The sequence below is a fragment of the Podarcis pityusensis genome (assembly GCF_964106645.2).
Source record: "Podarcis pityusensis genome assembly, chromosome: 2".
NCBI classification, from domain to species: Eukaryota; Metazoa; Chordata; class Lepidosauria; order Squamata; family Lacertidae; genus Podarcis; species Podarcis pityusensis.
This window is the reverse complement of record NC_138029.1, coordinates 41,369,338-41,388,448: the sequence shown is the minus strand read 5'-3', so window position 1 is coordinate 41,388,448 and position 19,111 is coordinate 41,369,338. Positions and strand designations below refer to the sequence as shown.

The 19,111-nt window shown below is 43.0% G+C and overlaps 2 protein-coding genes across 12 annotated transcripts in view; one reads left to right on the top strand and one right to left on the bottom strand.

The window, feature by feature from the left end:
- The window catches only part of LOC308470461 (netrin-1), a 128,814-nt gene extending 110,601 nt beyond the window's left edge, over positions 1–18,213 (top strand). For all 4 annotated transcript variants that reach the window (XM_080993803.1, XM_080993802.1, XM_080993804.1 and 1 more), the window contains 2 exons: positions 4,962–5,036; positions 16,850–18,213. In XM_080993803.1, the coding sequence (XP_080849929.1) occupies positions 4,962–5,036; positions 16,850–17,178 (404 nt within the window). In that variant the 3' untranslated portion in view covers positions 17,179–18,213. The remainder of the gene's footprint in view (positions 1–4,961; positions 5,037–16,849) is intronic.
- Positions 5,043–16,851, bottom strand: LOC308470658 (uncharacterized protein). 8 transcript variants are annotated; one of them, XM_080994150.1, is made up of 5 exons: positions 16,697–16,851; positions 15,190–15,261; positions 14,189–14,304; positions 8,544–8,611; positions 5,043–8,360 (listed from the first exon to the last, which is right to left on the bottom strand). In XM_080994150.1, exons 2-5 carry the CDS (start codon positions 15,238–15,240, stop codon positions 8,263–8,265), a joined length of 333 nt encoding a protein of 110 aa, XP_080850276.1. In that variant the 5' UTR covers positions 15,241–15,261; positions 16,697–16,851; the 3' UTR covers positions 5,043–8,262. The 8 variants fall into 8 exon arrangements, 3 of the variants coding, with proteins under 3 accessions (XP_080850276.1, XP_080850275.1, XP_080850277.1); XM_080994149.1 differs by having other exon boundaries at positions 15,190–16,851; XM_080994151.1 differs by lacking the exon at positions 15,190–15,261 and having other exon boundaries at positions 14,189–14,296.
- Positions 18,214–19,111: the final 898 nt, after the last annotated feature.

The window sequence follows — 19,111 nt, the reverse complement described above, 5'->3', positions numbered from 1 at the left end:
TTTCTTGTCATCTTTAGCTGTTCGATCTTTTCAGGAGTCAGGTGCTGCCTGCTCCTACACACTGGGTGTGACGTAGTAGCACAAGAGAACAAGGAATTTTGCAGGCATGGAAAATGTTTAAGCAATGTTCTTATTTAGGGTGTTTGATTCATCCAGCTGTAGAAACAGAGCCAACTCCTCCAAAAGATCAGCTCTGAAGTCTGCTTCACAGGTAACTTTCATGTGACTTGGAGATTATCTGTAGTGTTCTGTCTCACCTAAGCATGTTATCCTGCTTAAAATTGTATGGCAAATTTTATGTTGGAGCTCATAATGGGAAAGCCATAATAGCTGCCACACGACCCGGAGACATCATGCCTCTGTGTTCTCCCCATCCCAGTTTGTTTCTCTGTGAGATACGTTCTGTTCCTGAATCAGACACAAGTGCAACAGTGCTGAATAGTTCTGAGAAATCAAGATGATGATATTGATGATTACCATTCTGAGTGGGCAACTGGTGAGCAGCCCTGAGAAATGAACACCAAGAAATGTGCATACGTAGGGAAATAAAACATGAAGCAGAAGAAGGAATAAAACAGATGTGCTGTGAACAATATGAACCAATCTCCCACAAAATACAACCAGAATATCATGTACTGCAAACATGTCCACTTTGTCTCTCAAGCATCTGGCATTCCATCTGGGATGATGCATCCCAGCTGACACAAGAAGTGCACTTTGTCATAGGCTCCAAATAGCTCTAGCACCGTTGCTCAAGAAGTGTTTAGTGCTGTGCAGTTTTAGTGCCAGGCATTCTGATTATCCTATGATCTCCATCTCCACATGAACACCATCCTGTGAGCATAGACAGCAGCATGCTGGGAATTCCTTGTTCAAGGATTAGTAGATCATAGAAGGATCAGGGCAGGGAGGTTTTTCAGGCAAGGCTGTGTGGCAGTTGCTGCCCAGCACGTGGAAACCCCAATGACGGGTTTTTAATGCTGTCCACACTGTGCAAATACAAGAAGCACTAAAAAAGGTGAGTGCACTGATTTGTGAAGGAATCGTTCAGAAAATAACTAAGCTAACAGATAGGGAAGGGGGGGAAATGCTCCTGACGTGTTCTGAAGCTGCAAATGAGACAAAACAGCCACCACACCTTTTTATCCTGCTTTTAAAATTATATACAGTGGTACCTCGGGTTACATATGCTTCAGGTTACATACACTTCAGGTTACAGTCTCTGCTAACCCAGAAATAGTACCTCGGGTTAAGAACTTTGCTTCAGGATGAGAACAGAAATCATGCTCCGGCGGCGCGGTGGCAGCGGGAGGCCCCACTAAAGTGGTGCTTCAGGTTAAGAACAGTTTCAGGTTAAGAACGGATCTCCGGAATGAATTAAGTTCTTAACCCGAGGTATCACTGCATATATATTAAAGGTACCATTTCCCAAATCTGTTTTGTTTTGACTGGGCATGAGATTGCTGGGTTTGAGGTTGCAGCTTGCCAAGGTTGTTTGTTTGTTTGTTTGTTTAAATAAGACTAACATTTTCTCCAATCTGGGGAGGTTTATGTGTGTTGTGTTCCCCTGTGGTACCCCAGCTCCTGGAGAGCCTTGCTCTTCTTACAAACTGCACAAGTGGGCCTCCACTTGCTGAGCCCCGGTACTTTGGCCTTGGCCAGGGCAGTAGACACACTCCACAAAGCTTCTCTCACATATCCCCCCCAGAAGAGTGCTTGGTCCAAACAGAGAGAGAATCAAGATGCAGGAGAGTGAATATGCTGTATATGCCTTGTGTTACAGTGAAGGAAATGGGGGATAAAAGCATCATCTACTACAGCACATCTGTAGTCCTGTTTTGGTTCTGTGCATAAATGCTGAGCTCTGCTCAGAGTCAGAAGTTGAAAGTGCAACAAGTGAATAATTCACTTTTCAATTTTCCTGTGATTATTTATACATTTTTGACTGATATTAACTGCTGTTGCAGACAGTTTCATGGACATACATTGCCATAATGCAGCAGGTTAGCAACACTGTCCTTAATAGATAACCTAAATGCGCTCTGTTGTTGCTAGATAGTTTCTGTGTCAATTGTGAAGGGGCTATGTGTAGTTTGAGGCAAGCAGGAATACTAGTGAAAAGTATTTGGAGTTGTACTCTTCCACCTTTCTCAAGTGTTACATTGAGATGGCAAGTGAAATTGCCATCAATGAAATCTTAAACAAGTCTTCAAGAGATGCCTGAAAGTCAAAAGCAAGGGTGTATGCTGAATCTCTGTTGGAAGAGTATTGCTCAGCTTGAGACCAGTGATGCTAAACAGTTAGAATCAATAACGCCAGAAGTTCCATGCAGAAATAAGGTTCCGTTGGGATATTGCCACTGTATATTTCATTTTCTCAAGCAGCAGTCCAAGGCCTAAAGCCTGGGAGATCACTCACCACCTCAGTATTGTATGCAACACTCTGAGCCTTGCCTTGGTTCCTAGGGGATCAGCCAGAAATATTAGTGATTTATCAACTCAATTGAGACAACGTACTCTTCTTGTCACAACAAAGGAAATGGCATGCAGAGGGAAAAACATAGAAAAAATAAGAAGCAAAATTTCCTTCAGAAAGTGCATATTCTTGGGTATTGGGGAAAGGTAGAAGTAAACAAAAAGGACTGAATAGAAACATGAATTTGAACCACAATTTGAACCATTTAGAACTTAAACGAAAGCTTGACTTATTATTCAATTATACATCGTGATATATTATACAAGTACCTTTGTTTCAACCCCAAACTGACCCAAAATTGCTTTTATCATCTGTTGGTTGAAAATGTCTGTCTTACTTTTCTTTGTTGCTGCTTGCAAGCATGCTCTCAGCTTCTGTTGATGGATCAGTAATTGGAAGCAGTCAGAACAGTGTTCAACACAGTGGATGGGGGCTCTAGCCAACCTGGTAACACACATTCAAGCTTTTGTTCATTGACTTGGGATAGAGAATTCAACTTTTCCTCCAGGACTTGGAAAATGACTATAATAATGCAGCCCTACTCTTACAGAAGACAATGGCAAGACCCCCATTTAATGTAACTAAATTGCAGCCTTTGCTAGTGGTAAACTAACTGAGGTTAGGTGAGATGAGTCTTTTTTTTAAAAAATATATTGTCAGTAGATCTACAGAACTATTCCATAGTAAATAGTTCAAGGACAAATATATTAGTGTGAGATGGGCCCAGAACAATTCACTGTATGGTAAAAGATGGACCAGGAACAACAAGGAGCGTCAGTCAGGCTGAAAGAAGCACCCAACCCTTCATGATGTTTGCTTTATAGCAATGGGCAGATCGCTTTAACTGTCCGTATGGGGCTGCCTTCCTTCTCCATTTCTGGTCCTTCTAATCCTGATGTGGCCAATGTCTTTCCACAAGCGATACACTCTTAGCTTAGGCAATAATTAGAGCTGTTGAACTGTATTTGTGCTGAACTATTTTTTAATCAGTAGGCAAAGCTCTGCATTATACAGTGGTGGAAAAGAAGGGCAGAGGGAGGTTGTAGGTGTGAATGTGGTGGGGCTGGACTTTTCCCTTCCTCCATTGCTCATGAGTATAAATATGAAAATTTCTAAGTATTTTTATTACCTTTATCTGTACATCCTGTTTGCAACACAATTAGGTAGGTAATTATACTATAAGGATTTATAACCTTAAAGGATGCTGTTCTGGCTAGGAAGGAGGGATATCAGTAAATAATATTGCCGTGGTTGCTCATTTCCATTGTATAGTCCCCTATATGGTCATAGGGCCTCTCGTTCTTGAGCATACTGCTTGCAGACAAGCAAGAGGTGAATATGATCAGTCATAGGTCGGAGACCTATGTTAGCTGATTTGAGCATTCTAAAGAAAGAGCAGGACATGAACACATAATGAACCATAATATTTATCAATCACTGCAGAAAAGCAAGTTGCCCATCATCATGTGTTTTCCTAACAGCAAAGTGTAATTCCTGACCCACCTGTGCACCATTTGGATAAGCAGGAACACTGCTGTAGAAACACTGTACTCTGGCATACCTGGGAAACATAGTGCAGGCTGAGCTATGTGCAGCCCAGCCTTGCCAGAAACTGGAGAGAGAGAGAGAGAGAAAGAAATGCCACAGCAAATAACAGTTTTTCATGCTCAGGGTCAAGCTGCACTCCCAATGCTCAAACGTGGCATGAAAATAGTTCTAGCACAGCCAAAGCAGGATGGAGGCAGTGCCAAAAACTCAACACAGCATTACATTAGTGGCACTGGAACACAGGATGATGTTCAGGAGGAGTAAATCCATCGTATCACAGCAGTAAGGCCCATAGAAATGAAGCAGTCCCACTGGGGCATTTTATTTGCACACTCCAGTAGAGTGGACGCCAAAGGCTTTGCTAATGCTTCATAGGCTGCTAATTTCCTCCCTGACCCCTTTTGTTGAGGAGTGACCCCAGCCAGAATCCCTTTGCAATGAATGCCAAAGCCTGACACAGGTCTGGGTTAGGGGGTGACAAAGAGGCCTCTGTGGGCTTTAATCAGACTCCAGTTTGCAGTTTAAGAACTGGGGGGGGGGGGGCTGTGGCTCTCTAAAGATCTGGGTGGCACAATACGCGAGGCCCTGGGGTCTCCCATGGAGGCAACCAAGTTGTGGCAGCCTGCAGAGGACAGCTTAAAGAATTTGTCAGGCGGGGATAGGAGGGGAGGGAAAGGGAGAGGAGGATAGCTTCTTTTGTGAGTTACTTTCTTTAGAAAGGAAGGTTTTCAGTGAATGCCCCCATTAGATGACCCAATCAGGTCCTGGCAGATGGATATCACAGGCATGCTGCTTATTCATAGCAGGCTACAGCTTTCACTGTTCCCTTCTCCCCTCACACACACACTCCCTTCTTTTCCCAAGTCTTTCATTCATTTTAAGACTAATTTGTTTTGTTAATGTTTTCTTCTGTCTCTTCCTCCTCGGCTCCCCTGAAGACTGTGATTCATACTGCAAGGCATCCAAAGGGAAACTGAAGATCAACATGAAGAAGTATTGCAAGAAGGACTATGGTGAGCTACCGTCCCTCCCCCCCCAAGGGCACCCTAGAGTTAGTGTGCGTCTGCCTCTGTTTATGTCAGAAATTTCAATTTAAGTTCAATTTGTTTTCTGAAATGCCATTGGATTCCTCTCTAAAATTGATGGGCCTGTGCCTGCATTTGTGGTAAGCAGGATTTGGGACACTTTGCTTCTGGAGTCCTGGGAAGCCCCTGCCAAAGGGTGCAGCAGAGGGGCATAAATACTGGGAAGGTGTGGGAGTGGTGCGGCAGGTAGAGAGTTTGGTTTTGCTCAGAGAGCTTCAAATGACCATTCAGTCTTGTCACTCACTGCTGGTCTAACTACATGATGGTAAATGCCTCACTGGCAGTTTGGTTGGTGGTTTTTATCTAATATTCTGTGTATGTGTGGGAAGGGAGAGAGACCTTCATGCTGTAGGCCAAATTAGGCCCATCAGTCCAGCCAAACATGGCTGCTTTGGCTGGCCACACCCACCTGCCACTCACATGATAGCATATGACATCAGGTGCAGGACTAGCAAAGCCATGACTGCCAAGGAGCAATTGGGAGTGCACAAGTGTTTGGCAGCAGGGTCTGTCTGAATCAGCATGGAATGCAAACTCCTTTGTGGTCAGTTCCACTTTGGAACTTCAATCCAGAGTGAAGCCAGGCCCCAGCAGAAAGCAGCAGGTCTTGTATTTTTGGCAGTGTATTCTGTTCAAAGCAAAAAGCAAAAGTGCGAGAGAAGCAGGAAAAGTGGGGAAAGGAAGAGAAACTTCCTTGTTTGCCAATTTGAAAAAGTTGCTTGATGGTTTTTTATTATTATTATTAATTATTATTATTCATTCCTTTCTGATGTGATTTGTCAGGGGTTTTCCAGCGAAAGTCAGCAATCACGTAATATGCCATCAATTATCTTTTGCTTCATCTGAGGACACAGAGATGGTCACAGATGAGAAACCTAACTAGTTTGCATTTGACCATTCATGTTAAAATATGTACAACTGTGCATAAAATCATAGAACTGGATCTCAAAGGACATCAATGGGAACTAATAGGCTATTCTGTACCTGAGGCATGCCCAACTTATTCGTAAGAGTATGGTGTGTTTAACTTTGCTTACTGTTTAAGAACACTGTAGAAGTGATCAGGAGGTGTTTGACAGTGTTAAGAGTTTGTGGGTGTTAGACACCCTAAATTCCTGGATTCAAGAATCCTGGAAATTGTATTTACCCCTCAAAGAACTGTAATTCCTAACACCCTTAAAAAACTACTATTCCTAGGATTCTTTTTTGAGGGGAAGGGTGTGTGTGCTTTGAATGAATGGTGCATATGCAGCCTAGGTTAGCATTCTATACAACGTTCTTTGACACCAGTTCCCTCCCTTGAAAAAAACAGGCAGTGGTTAACCTCTGAGTATTTATCCAGATTATTGCTGACGGTACCTTCTTTGCTTAAATAGTGGTACAAAAATCTATACAACTTGAGTCTAACTATTATACTATTGGGCATATCTGAGAAGTCTGAAGTTCAAAATAATTGTTATCATTAACACTATTTTTGCATCTGCAGATGCTTGGGGGCAGAAGCACTTAAGGTTTGCTCTTGGGCAGCATTTCTTTCTCCCCAGATTGGGAATGTCCTGCTCAGGCTTGTGCATATCACCCTTGTTTCTTCTAGCTCCCTTACTATTGGTTTTAGTGGTAACAAAATCAATCCCTTTCTCAGCCTAATCTCATTCTCAGGCTAATCCTGGCCATGGTCTGTTTATATTCTAGCAGAACTTGAAAATGTAGCCTTTAAATTGCTGGTATGCCTATTGGTCATGTATGCACATGATGAACTATGCTGATTGCTGGAGGTCTCTGGAAAAGATTCCTCTGCCTCTCTCCCCCCCCCCCTTGGTTTCCTCACTGAATCAGAATTTCCAGCAGCAGCACCACATTCTGCTTATTTGAAACTTAAGGCACACTTTGGATGTGATTGCAAATGCTGAACTAAATTCAAGGTAGCATGCCTTCGCAACTTCTTCTTGCCACAAGGGAATTTCTGGCAGTAACTCAGTTTGTTCTGTTCAGGGGACGTGTTGGGATTTTGCTTTGTATCTAGGCAGCTTATTGCAAATTCATGGGAGCAAGATTGCACCAAATAACAGGCAAGTAACAAAACGGCCCTCTCCTTGTACACAAAATCTCCTCCCACTTCACCAGGCCATGGCCACCTGCCCACTCCAGCAAAACAAAATTCCAACTTGCATTTGCAGAGATAAACCCTGAATAATTTATCACATCCTTTTCCCATGGAAGGACAGTGTGCAGACTGTGCATGTATGTGACATTTAGTGAAAAAGTACTGTTGTTAGTTTCTTTGCCAGTCCCCCATTGAGAGGGTCAAATGCAAAAGCTTGTTGTTTCGACTTGCTTTTTACAAAAAGGCAAATGTGTCCTGAAGCCTAATTGAGAAAGCCCCTCCTCCCTTTCTTCCACAATAAATATTCATAACCAGGGCTACAAAGAAGAGTCACATGGCTATGAGCAAACATGAGTTGGGAGGCTATATCTAGCACAGCACAGCACACATCTCAATGCCAGCTCTAGTCTTTTCTCTCTTTTTTTGGAGTGGGGGGGTGGAGAGGAGATGCCTTCAGTAGGCCTTACTCCCTGAGAGAGCCCACATTACCCTTCCTTCCATCTCTACTGCTCATTCACATACTCTCCCCCTCTCTGGACCAACCCACAAAATCACCCAGAGGGAAAGCACAAGGCGGGATATTCCTACATCTCCTCCTCCCCCTTGTTACTGCTTGCATACTCAGAGAGGGCAGATGAAGGGGCAGTGACAGCACTGAGCAGCAGCAGCAGCTGCAGCAGCATCAAGAACCCTGGGGGAACTGCAGTGTGTCCCTGAAGGTGCCAAAATACTCCCATCTCTGATGCCAGTCCTGCCTCCCCTCAGTACTCAGTTCTGATCTAGCTTAGAGCCATCTTGTACTTCTATACTTTCCACCTTCTCTGTCTTCTCTTGCACTGAGGTGTGATGTTACTTTCTGTTTTGTTAAGTTGCCTCTGCTGTTACATAACCTTACTCTCCCTAGGAAAGTAAAAGGCAATGCTTCATAAAATCAGAAATGTCATCTCAGTTTCTTTTTGAAGCTGAGTAAAATGGGGGCAGGGAGGTGCCAGAAGCCTGTTCACTTAAATTAATGCCTAAGGGTAAGGTGTTGTGTTCTCAACTCACAATCTAAGCCCAGGTGCAATTGCTCTTTTGGCTCTTGTAGAATCCATTCTTTAGAGATTGCAAGCACCATACCCCATTGCATCTCAGTTTTTCGGTCCCACCTATGGACGGGAGGAAAGTTTAAATGCAGGTATTTAAATGTTTCAAGCCCCCCCTCCCCCCAGTTTTAGAACAGACTGCAGATAGGAGTGCTTCAAAATCAAATGATATTCAAATAGGCATGTGAGACCTTGCACACACGATTGTGAGAAAAACTCCTGATACGCCAAGTAACATTCACGTACTAGTAGCATGAAAGTTTCTTGCAGCCATGCCTTTAGGTGAGGGCAGCACAGTGTTCAAAACAGTCCAGCTGCAAAGAAAGTACAGAGTGGGTTACACAGAGGGACAATAAAGGCTTTTTCGGGACTTCCCAGCAGGAAGCCAATTAGGAGACTGTTTTCTTCAACTTTATGGAATGATAGCAGTTCTGAATATCCTAACAGGTCCTAATTAGATTGAACATGGTTACTTCCCTTGTGAGCTAAATTGGGGTGCTATCATCTGGACAACTAGCTTCTATAGAGCTTTTATCATCATTTTAATTTGCTGGCTCAAAAGGGGGAGTGTGTCTTTAAAAATACAAAACAAAGAAAAATCCTGTCTCTTACTATTTTTTATACCTTAAAAAAAAAAAAAAAGATTCACAAGCAAATTTAATTCTGTTCAAATATTTGGAGCTGAATAATGCCAGAGGGTACTTAATTTCAACCACCTTTATTTTGGCTCAAACCAAAATTGCTTTGGTTTGCCTCTAAGTTGAATTAATTAATGACTTTGCTTAACTTCAACAGGAAGGCTAGGGGGAAATGAGCTGGTAGACTTGGAGAGTCTGTGAGATTCTGGAACATTTATAAGTAGCTCATTGCATAGCCACAGAATACTAAAAGGCAGGGTTTGCCATGAGACACCAGTGCTGAAGCCACTGCTTCATGGGCTATGAAAAGAGATGGCTACTTACTTGCTTCCTTCCTTTCAAAGTGCAAAAATGTTAACAATTTCCTCCTAAAAATCTTCACTGAATCCCTCCCTCCCTCCCATAACTGCTTATATCTTGTTATTTTATTCATAACCATTATGTCCCAATTGCATTTTAAGAGTGCCTTAACTACAATGGGCACTATACAAGCTCACTATCTAAAAATATTCTGTTTTGTGCTGTGTTTTAATCAGTGTACATGTGCACGCATGCCCGGTGCTAACTTGTAAAAAAATGGTCGAGGGGAAGAAATACAAACTGAAAACTACAGCATACTGCACATGCACCAAATTAATCCCAGAAATTCTTCAAGTTAAACCGGAAGGCAGGCAGAATGAAATGCTGGGCAGAGCCAAACCACAGCATAATAATGAAATTGAATGGGGGGGATGTTGGGGGGGGGGAGAAGAGATTTGCTCATCCCTAGATTGTACTCATTTCTCATACTGGGCACGTCTGATGTCTGGGCTTGAGGGAGATGTGGGTGAATGCATAAATAGGCATGTGGAGAAGGTAAAGCAACAGCAGTAAGTTTGGGCCGAATCTGGTGGGGCATGAAGACACCTTTACACTCCCAGGTAACCATCGCCTTCTGATCAGACGAGTTTGCATGCAAAGGGAATAAACTTCCCTTGCGCCTTAGTGTGCTTGCACAGCACCACACCTGGACAGGGAAAGGCAAGAGATGGTTTCAGTTTCCTGGGCTGTTTAATCTCTTAATTCTTATGCATTGTTCACACCACTCCTCCTCCTCCGCTGACTGGACACACATGCACCCCCCCCCCCCCATCCCCAGACAGCAGATGGAATGTCAGCGTCTCAGGCAGGCAGTCACTTTGATCTAGTTCACTTCCATGCGTTTGTAAAATATTGTAGACTTCTTTTTCCAAGGTGCTTGGTTAACAGGGATGCCTCTGGTTATGACCCATTAGGGTCACTAAGCAAATGGATGAAAAATAAATCATAAATCATTTGAGGCCCTATTTGGTACTTAACAGAACCAGCCAAACAGGACTTCCCTTTGACTCACAAATCACCAGTAGGAACCTAGCAATTCCTACTGCCTTCCCACCAATCAATTGTCATTTTTATTAATTTTTTGGGAAGGAGCAGGGCTGAGGAGTGAGTCTGGGGGTTCCTATCCCAAAAGGTGATATCACTGTCCTGCCACCTTCAGCCATCCTTGGAAAAATCCTTCTTTCATGGAGACTCTGGTTAGTCATCCTCTTTGTTGAAAGGCACTTTGGCAGCAGTACGTGGAAAAATAAAAAAAACATGTTTTCAAAAGACCTTTTTTAAAAAAAGTATTCCACATAGAAACCCAAAACTCCTGAGGATAGAGCTGAAGAGGGAGAGGAAACATATGCTGTTCTAATAGCTAGTCTTCCAAACATTCATATGGTGAAACCGTATTTCTGAGCTTTGGGGGAGTTTTCTGGGGTGGCAGTTCGTTCATGCCGAATCCTGGGTGTAACTGCATCCATATGTAGTGCATGGGTATCTTTGTGATAAAGGAAAGTTGTGCGGAAATGTGCCCTGCCAGGGTGGCCATAAAACTGGATAGAGGGGGAAATGAATTAAATCTTGCGAAGGAGGAAAGTGACTGGATGGGTCACACCCTTCACAAAAAGCAGAGATTAAACCTCGTAAATCTTCAATATTAAACTCAGATGTAACAGGTAAACCCCATAAGCTTTCTAGCCCCACTTCAAAAGTAAGATTTTAATAATAATAATAATAATAATAATAATAATGACAAACTTTGCTCCAGAGAGGGGTTGAAACTAGAATGACCTGGTCTAGGCTTAGATACTTTCAAAGAATGAAGGACCATATCAAACATATTTGTTCAGGGCCTGTGGACATCTGGAGAGGATGGGAAGGTGAACGAGGGGAACTCTCAGTGAATTTATTGAATTTTCCTCTGTTCCCAAGTCTTTGACATATTGTGAGTAAGAAAGCAACTCCTAGCATTTGTGGGGAGAGATTGTCTTGCAGTCAAACCTCTGGGCAATTGCAATCAGATATTGTCGGTCCAAGCAATAATTCCTAAAGAACTTAAAAGGTTTTGCTACATGTCTAGGAATTTCACAGTGAGCAAGATTTCTTGGTTTGTGTGTGTGGTGCTGCATCCATGTTACAACATTTAGGTGCAGTTAAGAGCCCTCAAATAACGTGTTTATAAATGCGTAACTTGTAACATTGCGGAGAAAATACAAGAGGTTTGTGCCTCCTCCCTGATTGTGACCCTTGCCAGTTTCTCAGCTGCCTGAAGTGCTGCAATGCCACCTGGTGGCTGGTTAACAGCACAGTGAAGAACAGAGCCTTGGCCCCGCACTCAAAGGATATGCATCTATCCTCAACACTGCATTTAAAAGCCTTGTAAGAACAGAGGTTGAGAAGGCAATGGCAACCAAACTCCTACAGGGAGTAGGTAAGGATTTGGTGGATTCTGTTTTCTATTCTTTATTGATGCAGTCCTTTCTCTGGAGACGTCTTTCCAGCACCACAGGTGTTCCTGGCTTAAATAGGCCGTATCCTAGCTCTGCTCATTGCTCAGCTTATTGTCCAGCTATTTCCCAGAAGGCTTGGGCTGTGTAAATTGGCCATGCATGAAGGTTTTTTTTCTGTTGTTGTTTTTAAATTTCCAAGAAAGATGACTCCTGGCTGACTTGGCCTTCTCTTCTCTAAACAAGAGTTTAAAAGAAGAGTTTACAAACACCAAGTCTGCTGCTTTTTTTAATTGCACAGTAAGGGCCGTGAGCCGATGGCAGCCTGGGGACCCCTGCCCTCTTCTGCTCATATACTCCCAATGGTGCATGCCTGAGATATTTTTAGCGAGGAGCTGGACACACGCCACACCATGTCGGAAACTAGTGTCATCGGGGGCCCAGGCAGCAGCAAGCTCAATGCGAAAGCTGTGACTCATTTTATTTTGTTCTCCCCCTCAGGGGGTACATTGCTAGAGCACAGCAGGCTTGCAGAGCTGCTTACGGGGCACCTGCTGCTTGCTTCATCCACTTGCCCCCAGTTACCAATCCCAATCCTTTTGCCCATCGCATTTTTCCTGGTGCCAGGGCTCAGTCTAATCCACTTTGCTTGTGCTGATTTGACTGGGAGGGGGGCTTTGTAGCTCACAGCACAAGCTCAGCCATGAATGGAACAGAGATGCTGCCCCTGGTGGAATTTTCCCTCCTTCCCTGCTGAGAGAGGTTACCAACCCTGTTAACCAGATGGCTTGTCAGTTCTTTCCTTTAACCAAATGCTGACTTGTTCTCTTTCTACTCTGGCAGGCTGTGCAAGGATATGCCAGCAGTTGTAGGATTGTCTGTGTTACTCTCGCAGGGGGCAGAAGGCTAAATCCAGCATAATTCAGGATAGGTTGTCTTCATTTTAACTGAAGCCAGAGCCCCCCTCCCACCACACTTTAAAGTTTAGCAGTAAACTACTGCTTCCAAGCATAGCCAGGCTGCCTTGTATCATTTTGTGCAGTACAGCTTTGCTGGTAGAGAATCGGAGTGGGCCTGTTTGGGGGCTAAGAAGCAGGCATATCATTGTTGCTGAATGTTGCTTGTAATTTTTCTATGTGAACTAGTCAGACAGGTCTCTATGAACATAGGAGGCTGCCTTGCACAGTCAGGGTTTCAGGCAAGATTCTTTTCCTTCTGCACCTGGAGATGCCAGGATTGGACCTTTGTGTCTTGGGTTTGCAATCAGCAGTGCCACATTGGGACTGCAAGGTGAAGCAGGGAGGCTGCATTACAGTGCAGCATATGCTTTTTATAAAAGCAGTTAGTTGATGGCAGCATCTTGAGATATAATCCAAGTATAATTAAAAATATTCAGTGCCTTACATTATCACAGTTTGAGACTAGGGTTTCGTATTTCAAACAGTGAAAATCCGGACAGAAAAGTTGTTGAGTTTCAGGGGGTTTTTGGCTCAAAGTTGTTGAGCTTCTTGGGCAAAATCACTATTTTAATGGAAAAGCAGCAACGTGGGATGCCATACATCCTGATTTTCCCGATTACCACCTGGACGCTGCTGCCAACTGTGGTATTCTGGATATGCCTGGGAAAATCTGGACATATGGCAGCTCTATTTGAGACAAGTGATCTCCAAGCAAAAGAAAAGTCAATGCCAAAATGTTCATATATTGATCTATCAACCAATGGGGGGGGGGATTTGCAACACTCTTGGGTGTCTGGGAAATATTTATAGTGGTCAGATTCATATAAGGTTTGCTGATATTTGCTAGAGCAGGTAGGGTCCCAGATGTAAGAAGAAGCCATTTAAAATTATAGTGACTCCTCTTGGTGCTAAATAGTGAAGTGATGGAAATGAAACTGATTGGATTATACTCAGCTTCTCGATGAAGCAATTTCACTCACAAAGGAAACAATAAAGAGGAATGTCAAACTCAAATGGATTAGAAGGCGAACTTAACCACCCACCACATACAGATACCAGACTCGCTTAAAAAGAAACAAACCCAAAAATGCAGTTCCACCTGAATTTGATACCAGATCATTATGTGGAAGAAATAAAAAGTGTTTGCCTCTGAACTTTCTCAGTGTATTTCCTTCACTGCAGAGCAACCTGAACAAGCCCCAACATATCTAGGATTAAGGAGTAAGACTTCCAAGCTTACAGGAAGGCTTGAACCCCAGCACCTTGCTTTTCAGAAGTTAACCCTTGGCTCCCTCATCCTCCCCCCAACCCCTCCATCCAATCAAAGTATTTTCCCCATTCCAGTCCATTTGAGTTTGGCACTCCAGAGTTAATTAATAGCCATTATCCCTTTTCCTCCAGACCAGAACCATAATTTCCTCCACCTGCCCCTCCCTACTGAATACTAGGAAACTGCCAGCTCCCACACTAAGTAGACGCCGGTGCATCTCATTTTCCTGTACCTGCTATCCATGTTGTTAATGGTGAGGCCCGTAGAAGTTGTTGGTATGGCATAAGAATTCCTAATGGCCCTGTTCACACAATGCCCTGGTAGATGCTGTCTTCTGATCCTGACAATTTAAGACACGGGGATGTTAATTTTGAGAGTCAGCCTAGGGGAAGAGTATAATTGTGGAGTTAAGGAACATCACTTGATTTTAGATTGCAGGAATTGTTTTCCTCCTGGAAGATCAAATATGCTTGAGTTTGGAACTTTTAGTATTTTAACTTTTGTATGATTTAAAGTATGGTCATGATTTTTTCACATCTTTATTGTTTTATCTTTTTGTAAACCACTTGAGGGTGTATGAATTTTATGGAATAAATTAAATAACATAAAGAAACACAACCTTGTAAAAAAGAACACCAAAGATCCAAATCAGTTTAGCTTCACTGGATTTTAAATTGAACCTCCTATAAATACCCCTTGCTCTCTTTATTTTCAACAACTTGAAGCACTCCAGCCAACAATCACCCTACTCCCACATATCAAGCAATGCTCTGCTTTCCAAAATGATTTAAGATCTTCCCCCTTGTCACATCGTTTACTGTGGGTGTGACTCTTCTCAGTTGTCTAATCTGGCAGAGGAAGAATTCTCAAACAGCCACTTCCCTTTTCAGCAGTACTTAGCCTACTTAGGATGGAGCTGAACAGTTGCCAGCTTCAATTTTCGCATCAAAATTGTGCTTTTGACAGCATAGAAACTTTACAGATTGACTGCCCACTTTTTCTGTGTGAAAGAAAAATTGTTCTCAAAACAAGGGGAGTTGCTCTGCAGCCCAAGAGGGGTGAAGCCCATGGATAAGCCTGGAGGAACTATGCAACCCCAGCTGAAAGTGAGTCTTAAAACGGACCATCCCGGGAAGCTGTTCAATGCCACAGCAAGACTTGGAGGGGGCACACCAGAAGAAGTTGCTTAGTTTGTGGGGAGCCAGCTCTAGGTCAGTCCTTTTGGAGACTTACATGAGCACTGCTCAGGTCTTTCAGCTGAGTTTCCTCAACCTTTGTATCCATTTAGGATAAAGGTTCTGTAGCCTATAAGGAAATTTAATAAAAGTAATTGGCGCGCAGCATATATCGTATTTATTTTACAGCAAAGCTGTGAATGGTTTCTACCCAACATTACTAACACCGAACATTGAGATTTTAGGTTGGGGCTGTTTATCTCACCATGAAAATCTTGTGGGTTTGAGATGATTTGGTTAGTCTAACAGCGTCTATGCTTGTGATTTGATTCACCCATCTGTAAACTTTTTGCCGGGTCACCCGATTGCCTTTTCATTTCTGTATACTATCACAAGTACTTCTAGGAAGGCAGGGCATTTTTTGAAAGACCCTTACTGGCTGCTACTGGAGATAAGGCAGTAGACTGGTAGTCTATTCATCCTACCCAGTGTGACAAATCTTGCATGCTTATGAGCTAGAAGCATTGGGTTAAAAGGTAGGGACTCTGCTCTGTGGGGATGCATTGCAGCAAGATTCTTTTCACAGGCTAGCCCCAGTACATGCCAAAAAACCAAACAGTGTGGCAAAGTTCTTGGTGGGTTTTAATTCCCTTCCCCCCAACCTTTTGCTCAAAATGAAAGGGGTGCCTTTTGTTACCATGGCCACCTTTCATGACTTCAGCCAAACAAGACCCTGACTTCCTTCACTTTTTATTTATTTTTTTAAAGTTCTCATTGAGCCTCAAATCCCTAGGTAAGGGAAACATGGAAACGGTTACCATCATACTTAGACTTGGAATGTGGGACACTAGCACAGACCACAGAGGTCAAGATGCCCAGCATGAAAAGAAGGGAGAGTTGGACAGGGAGAGACTTGTCTCCACAGGCAGAAGAGAGCTGGATACATTATTCTCAAATGCCAATTTGCTTGGGGCAGGCACATATGTAGTCACAGGAAAGAGTGATGAAGGGTTAAGCAAAGACTGGAACAAAGTAGTTAACCAAACTGAAAGTGACTTATTACAATCAGGAAAAATGGGATGGCTCCTCTCTTTCTCTCTAATGCACATTTCGGTCACAACTCCAGAAAAAATAGGCAGGATCAAATGAAATCTGAATGCAATACAAGTAAGGGCAACTCTTCTCTTAAAACTAAACCCATGACCATCTATCGAGGACAAACAGACCAGTTACTTAAATGACAGACAGATGCCGATAGTCCCGCACTGCCCCTCCAATGACCTTTCAGTTTGGGAACAGACTCTGAAGTACAGGCAACTCCTCTCATCTGCTGATTATATGCATACAGTCTACCCATTTGAAAATACTGGATGAATACTCAATCCCATTTAAAATATATATATAATGGGTCATTTTCCAAAGAGAAGGCATTGTAAGGGAATCTACGACATATCATACTTTTTCTAGGTAACATAATGCAGTTGGGCAGTTACATCCCCAGCATCCCTCTATCAAATCAGTTACCCCATAAAGGACAGTAAGAACATTTCTATCATGTAACTTACAAGTCTGTCATTTACAGCAATGTGATGTCCTTCATGCATATTTCTAGATTGCTCTTGGTTAACCACTGCTGTTCAAGCAACATTTGCTTTGTCCTTGAGAGGAGAATTGGGGTGTTAAATTGATTGTCCCTGTTCTTGGCTTTCTGTTCCCAGCTGTCCAGATCCACATACTGAAAGCAGATAAGGCTGGAGAATGGTGGAAGTTCACAGTCAACATCATCTCTGTGTACAAGCAAGGGACAAACCGGATACGGCGCGGTGACCAGTTCCTTTGGATACGCTCCAAGGACATTGCCTGCAAGTGCCCAAAAATCAAACCCATGAAGAAATACTTGTTGCTGGGCCACGACGAGGATTCCCCTGATCAGAACGGCATCGTGGCAGACAAAAGCAGCCTTGTTATACAGTGGAGGGACACATGGGCTAGGCGACTGAGGAAGTTCCAGCAACGGGAAAAGAAGGGGAAGTGCAAGAAAGCCTAGGGGGAGAGAACTGGAGATGGGAAGAGAGACTGAACATACTGCTTTGCGTAGGACTTGAAGCAGACGCGAATGGGATTAGGGTCACTGGCAAGAAGCTCACTTTGCATTGTGTGTGACGGGGTGGGGGGACAAAGGAGGGGTTAATAACTTCTGTGAGACATGCCAATTATGTACCTCACAATACAGAAAAACCACAAAATGTAGTGAGAAGTGACAAGTTTAGAGAAGGACAGCCACGCGAGACCCTACTCACCATAGTAACAAATGTTAGGCCAGTTACTAGTTGCCATCATCCCCTTTGACTTTCCTTCTCTCTTTATTTCTGTCTAATCAGAAGAATGACCAACTGCCTTAAGTTCTCTAACATCAACTAGTCTTAAAGTCTAGGCACAGAAAGGACTCAACGTGTCACTGAAGCAAATATAAAGAGAGATGTTGAAGTTGCACAGAAATTGCCCTTTGAATACATCTCCTCCAAAGGAGATTAAATCACGTTCTTATTGGTTGGAAAGATGGAGCATATGGATCATGGCTTGAAACCAATTTCTGGGGCTACAATCAAATGAACAGCAAACTAGCAGCCTGAGTAGCTCATCCATTATCTGTCATGCAGCATTTAATGGACTGGGTCACCTTTTTATAAGAATCTAATGAAAGTTCACAGAGATATAAGCTACTTACCCTACATACAAGGCAGTCAGTAGAGGGGTATGCTTTCTTGAAAATGCAGCCCCAGACTAAGGTCTTATTGCCTGACTTTAAAAGGCACTCTGCTAAGGAAAGAAAGCTGACAGCTATGAAGTATTGATGGAGCAATTGAAATAATAATTACTTAATAGCAATATCTGAAAACATGACCACCACCGATCTAATGGGTAATCTAAAGAATTAGTCAAATATAAATGACTCGGATTTTTAGGAGTTGTCCTTGCACTGCTGCTTTTGTGAATATAGCCCTACCCTGAGACCACTGGATTATTATTATTTTTAAATGCATTCACTAGGAAATGAAATAAACTCTGTCTATAATTTTAAGTAGTAATAACTTCTTTAGACACCCACTAGACTATCAATACTCATCTCAAAAGCAGAAAGCAAAAGTTACCATTGATAGATTCAAACTGACTCTACACACACACACACACACACACACACACACACACACACACACCTACCACTTTTGTGCCTCTCCACAGCAATGGTTATTAATATCTCAGTGTAAAATCCATTCAGTGCTTCCTCTTTTCCCAGGAGGGTTGCTGAGCTGCAGACAGTCCTATGTGCTGGCTCTGCCTGCAGGGAATGAATTGACCAAGATGTGTACCATACCTGCTCCAGGGAAGACCAAGTGGGAAAAGACACAAAAGAACAAAAGTGTTACTAATGCTTACATGGAGCAAGGAGTGTCACTTCGGACAAGGAAACTCATGTTTGTAAGAACCCAAAATGTATGTTTTGCAGCCAATAACATACCTAGAATAAAGGAGATGCCCTCTCAAACACTCCCACAGCAGCTCTCTACACTTTCCTTCCCCTAACCTCCATTTGAAGGAGATTTTTGTTCCACTCATGCAAATCTCCCATCAGCCCTAACTTGCAAACTAGGACTGTCTAGGCAGGCGGTTCACGCGTGAGCTCAGGGACGCCTGCTCTGCAAAATACAAACTTCCCCAAGATGTTTCCTATTAGGAAATATGGAAACATCCTTTTAATGACATTTTCCAGTGGTTTTGCCTTGTTTTATAGCAATTGACAATATTTATATAATGACATAAACTACCATAAAACAAACTGTAGCACAAATAGGTGTAAAGTGGCCAGATGCCGGGGAAGCCGAGAATAGGGGGACAGAGTTAGGATCCCTGGCTGAAGGCAAGGGGTGGGAACGAAGTGCTGTGACTCAACTGCTCTGCACACTGTTGAGAGTTTCTGG

What these genes read in the sequence shown, in the direction of transcription:
- LOC308470658 (XM_080994149.1), bottom strand. Translation starts at nt 15,240, where the DNA reads ATGGATACAAAGGTTGAGGAAACTCAGCTGAAAGACCTGAGCAGTGCT. An exon ending in AAGACCTGAGCAGTGCTCAT is followed by an intron (nt 14,305 to 15,189) that starts GTAAGTCTCCAA and finishes CCCGTGTCTTAA; the next exon opens with ATTGTCAGGATCAGAAGACA. An exon ending in ATTAACAACATGGATAGCAG is followed by an intron (nt 8,612 to 14,188) that starts GTACAGGAAAAT and finishes CTTTCTTTGCAG; the next exon opens with CTGGACTGTTTTGAACACTG.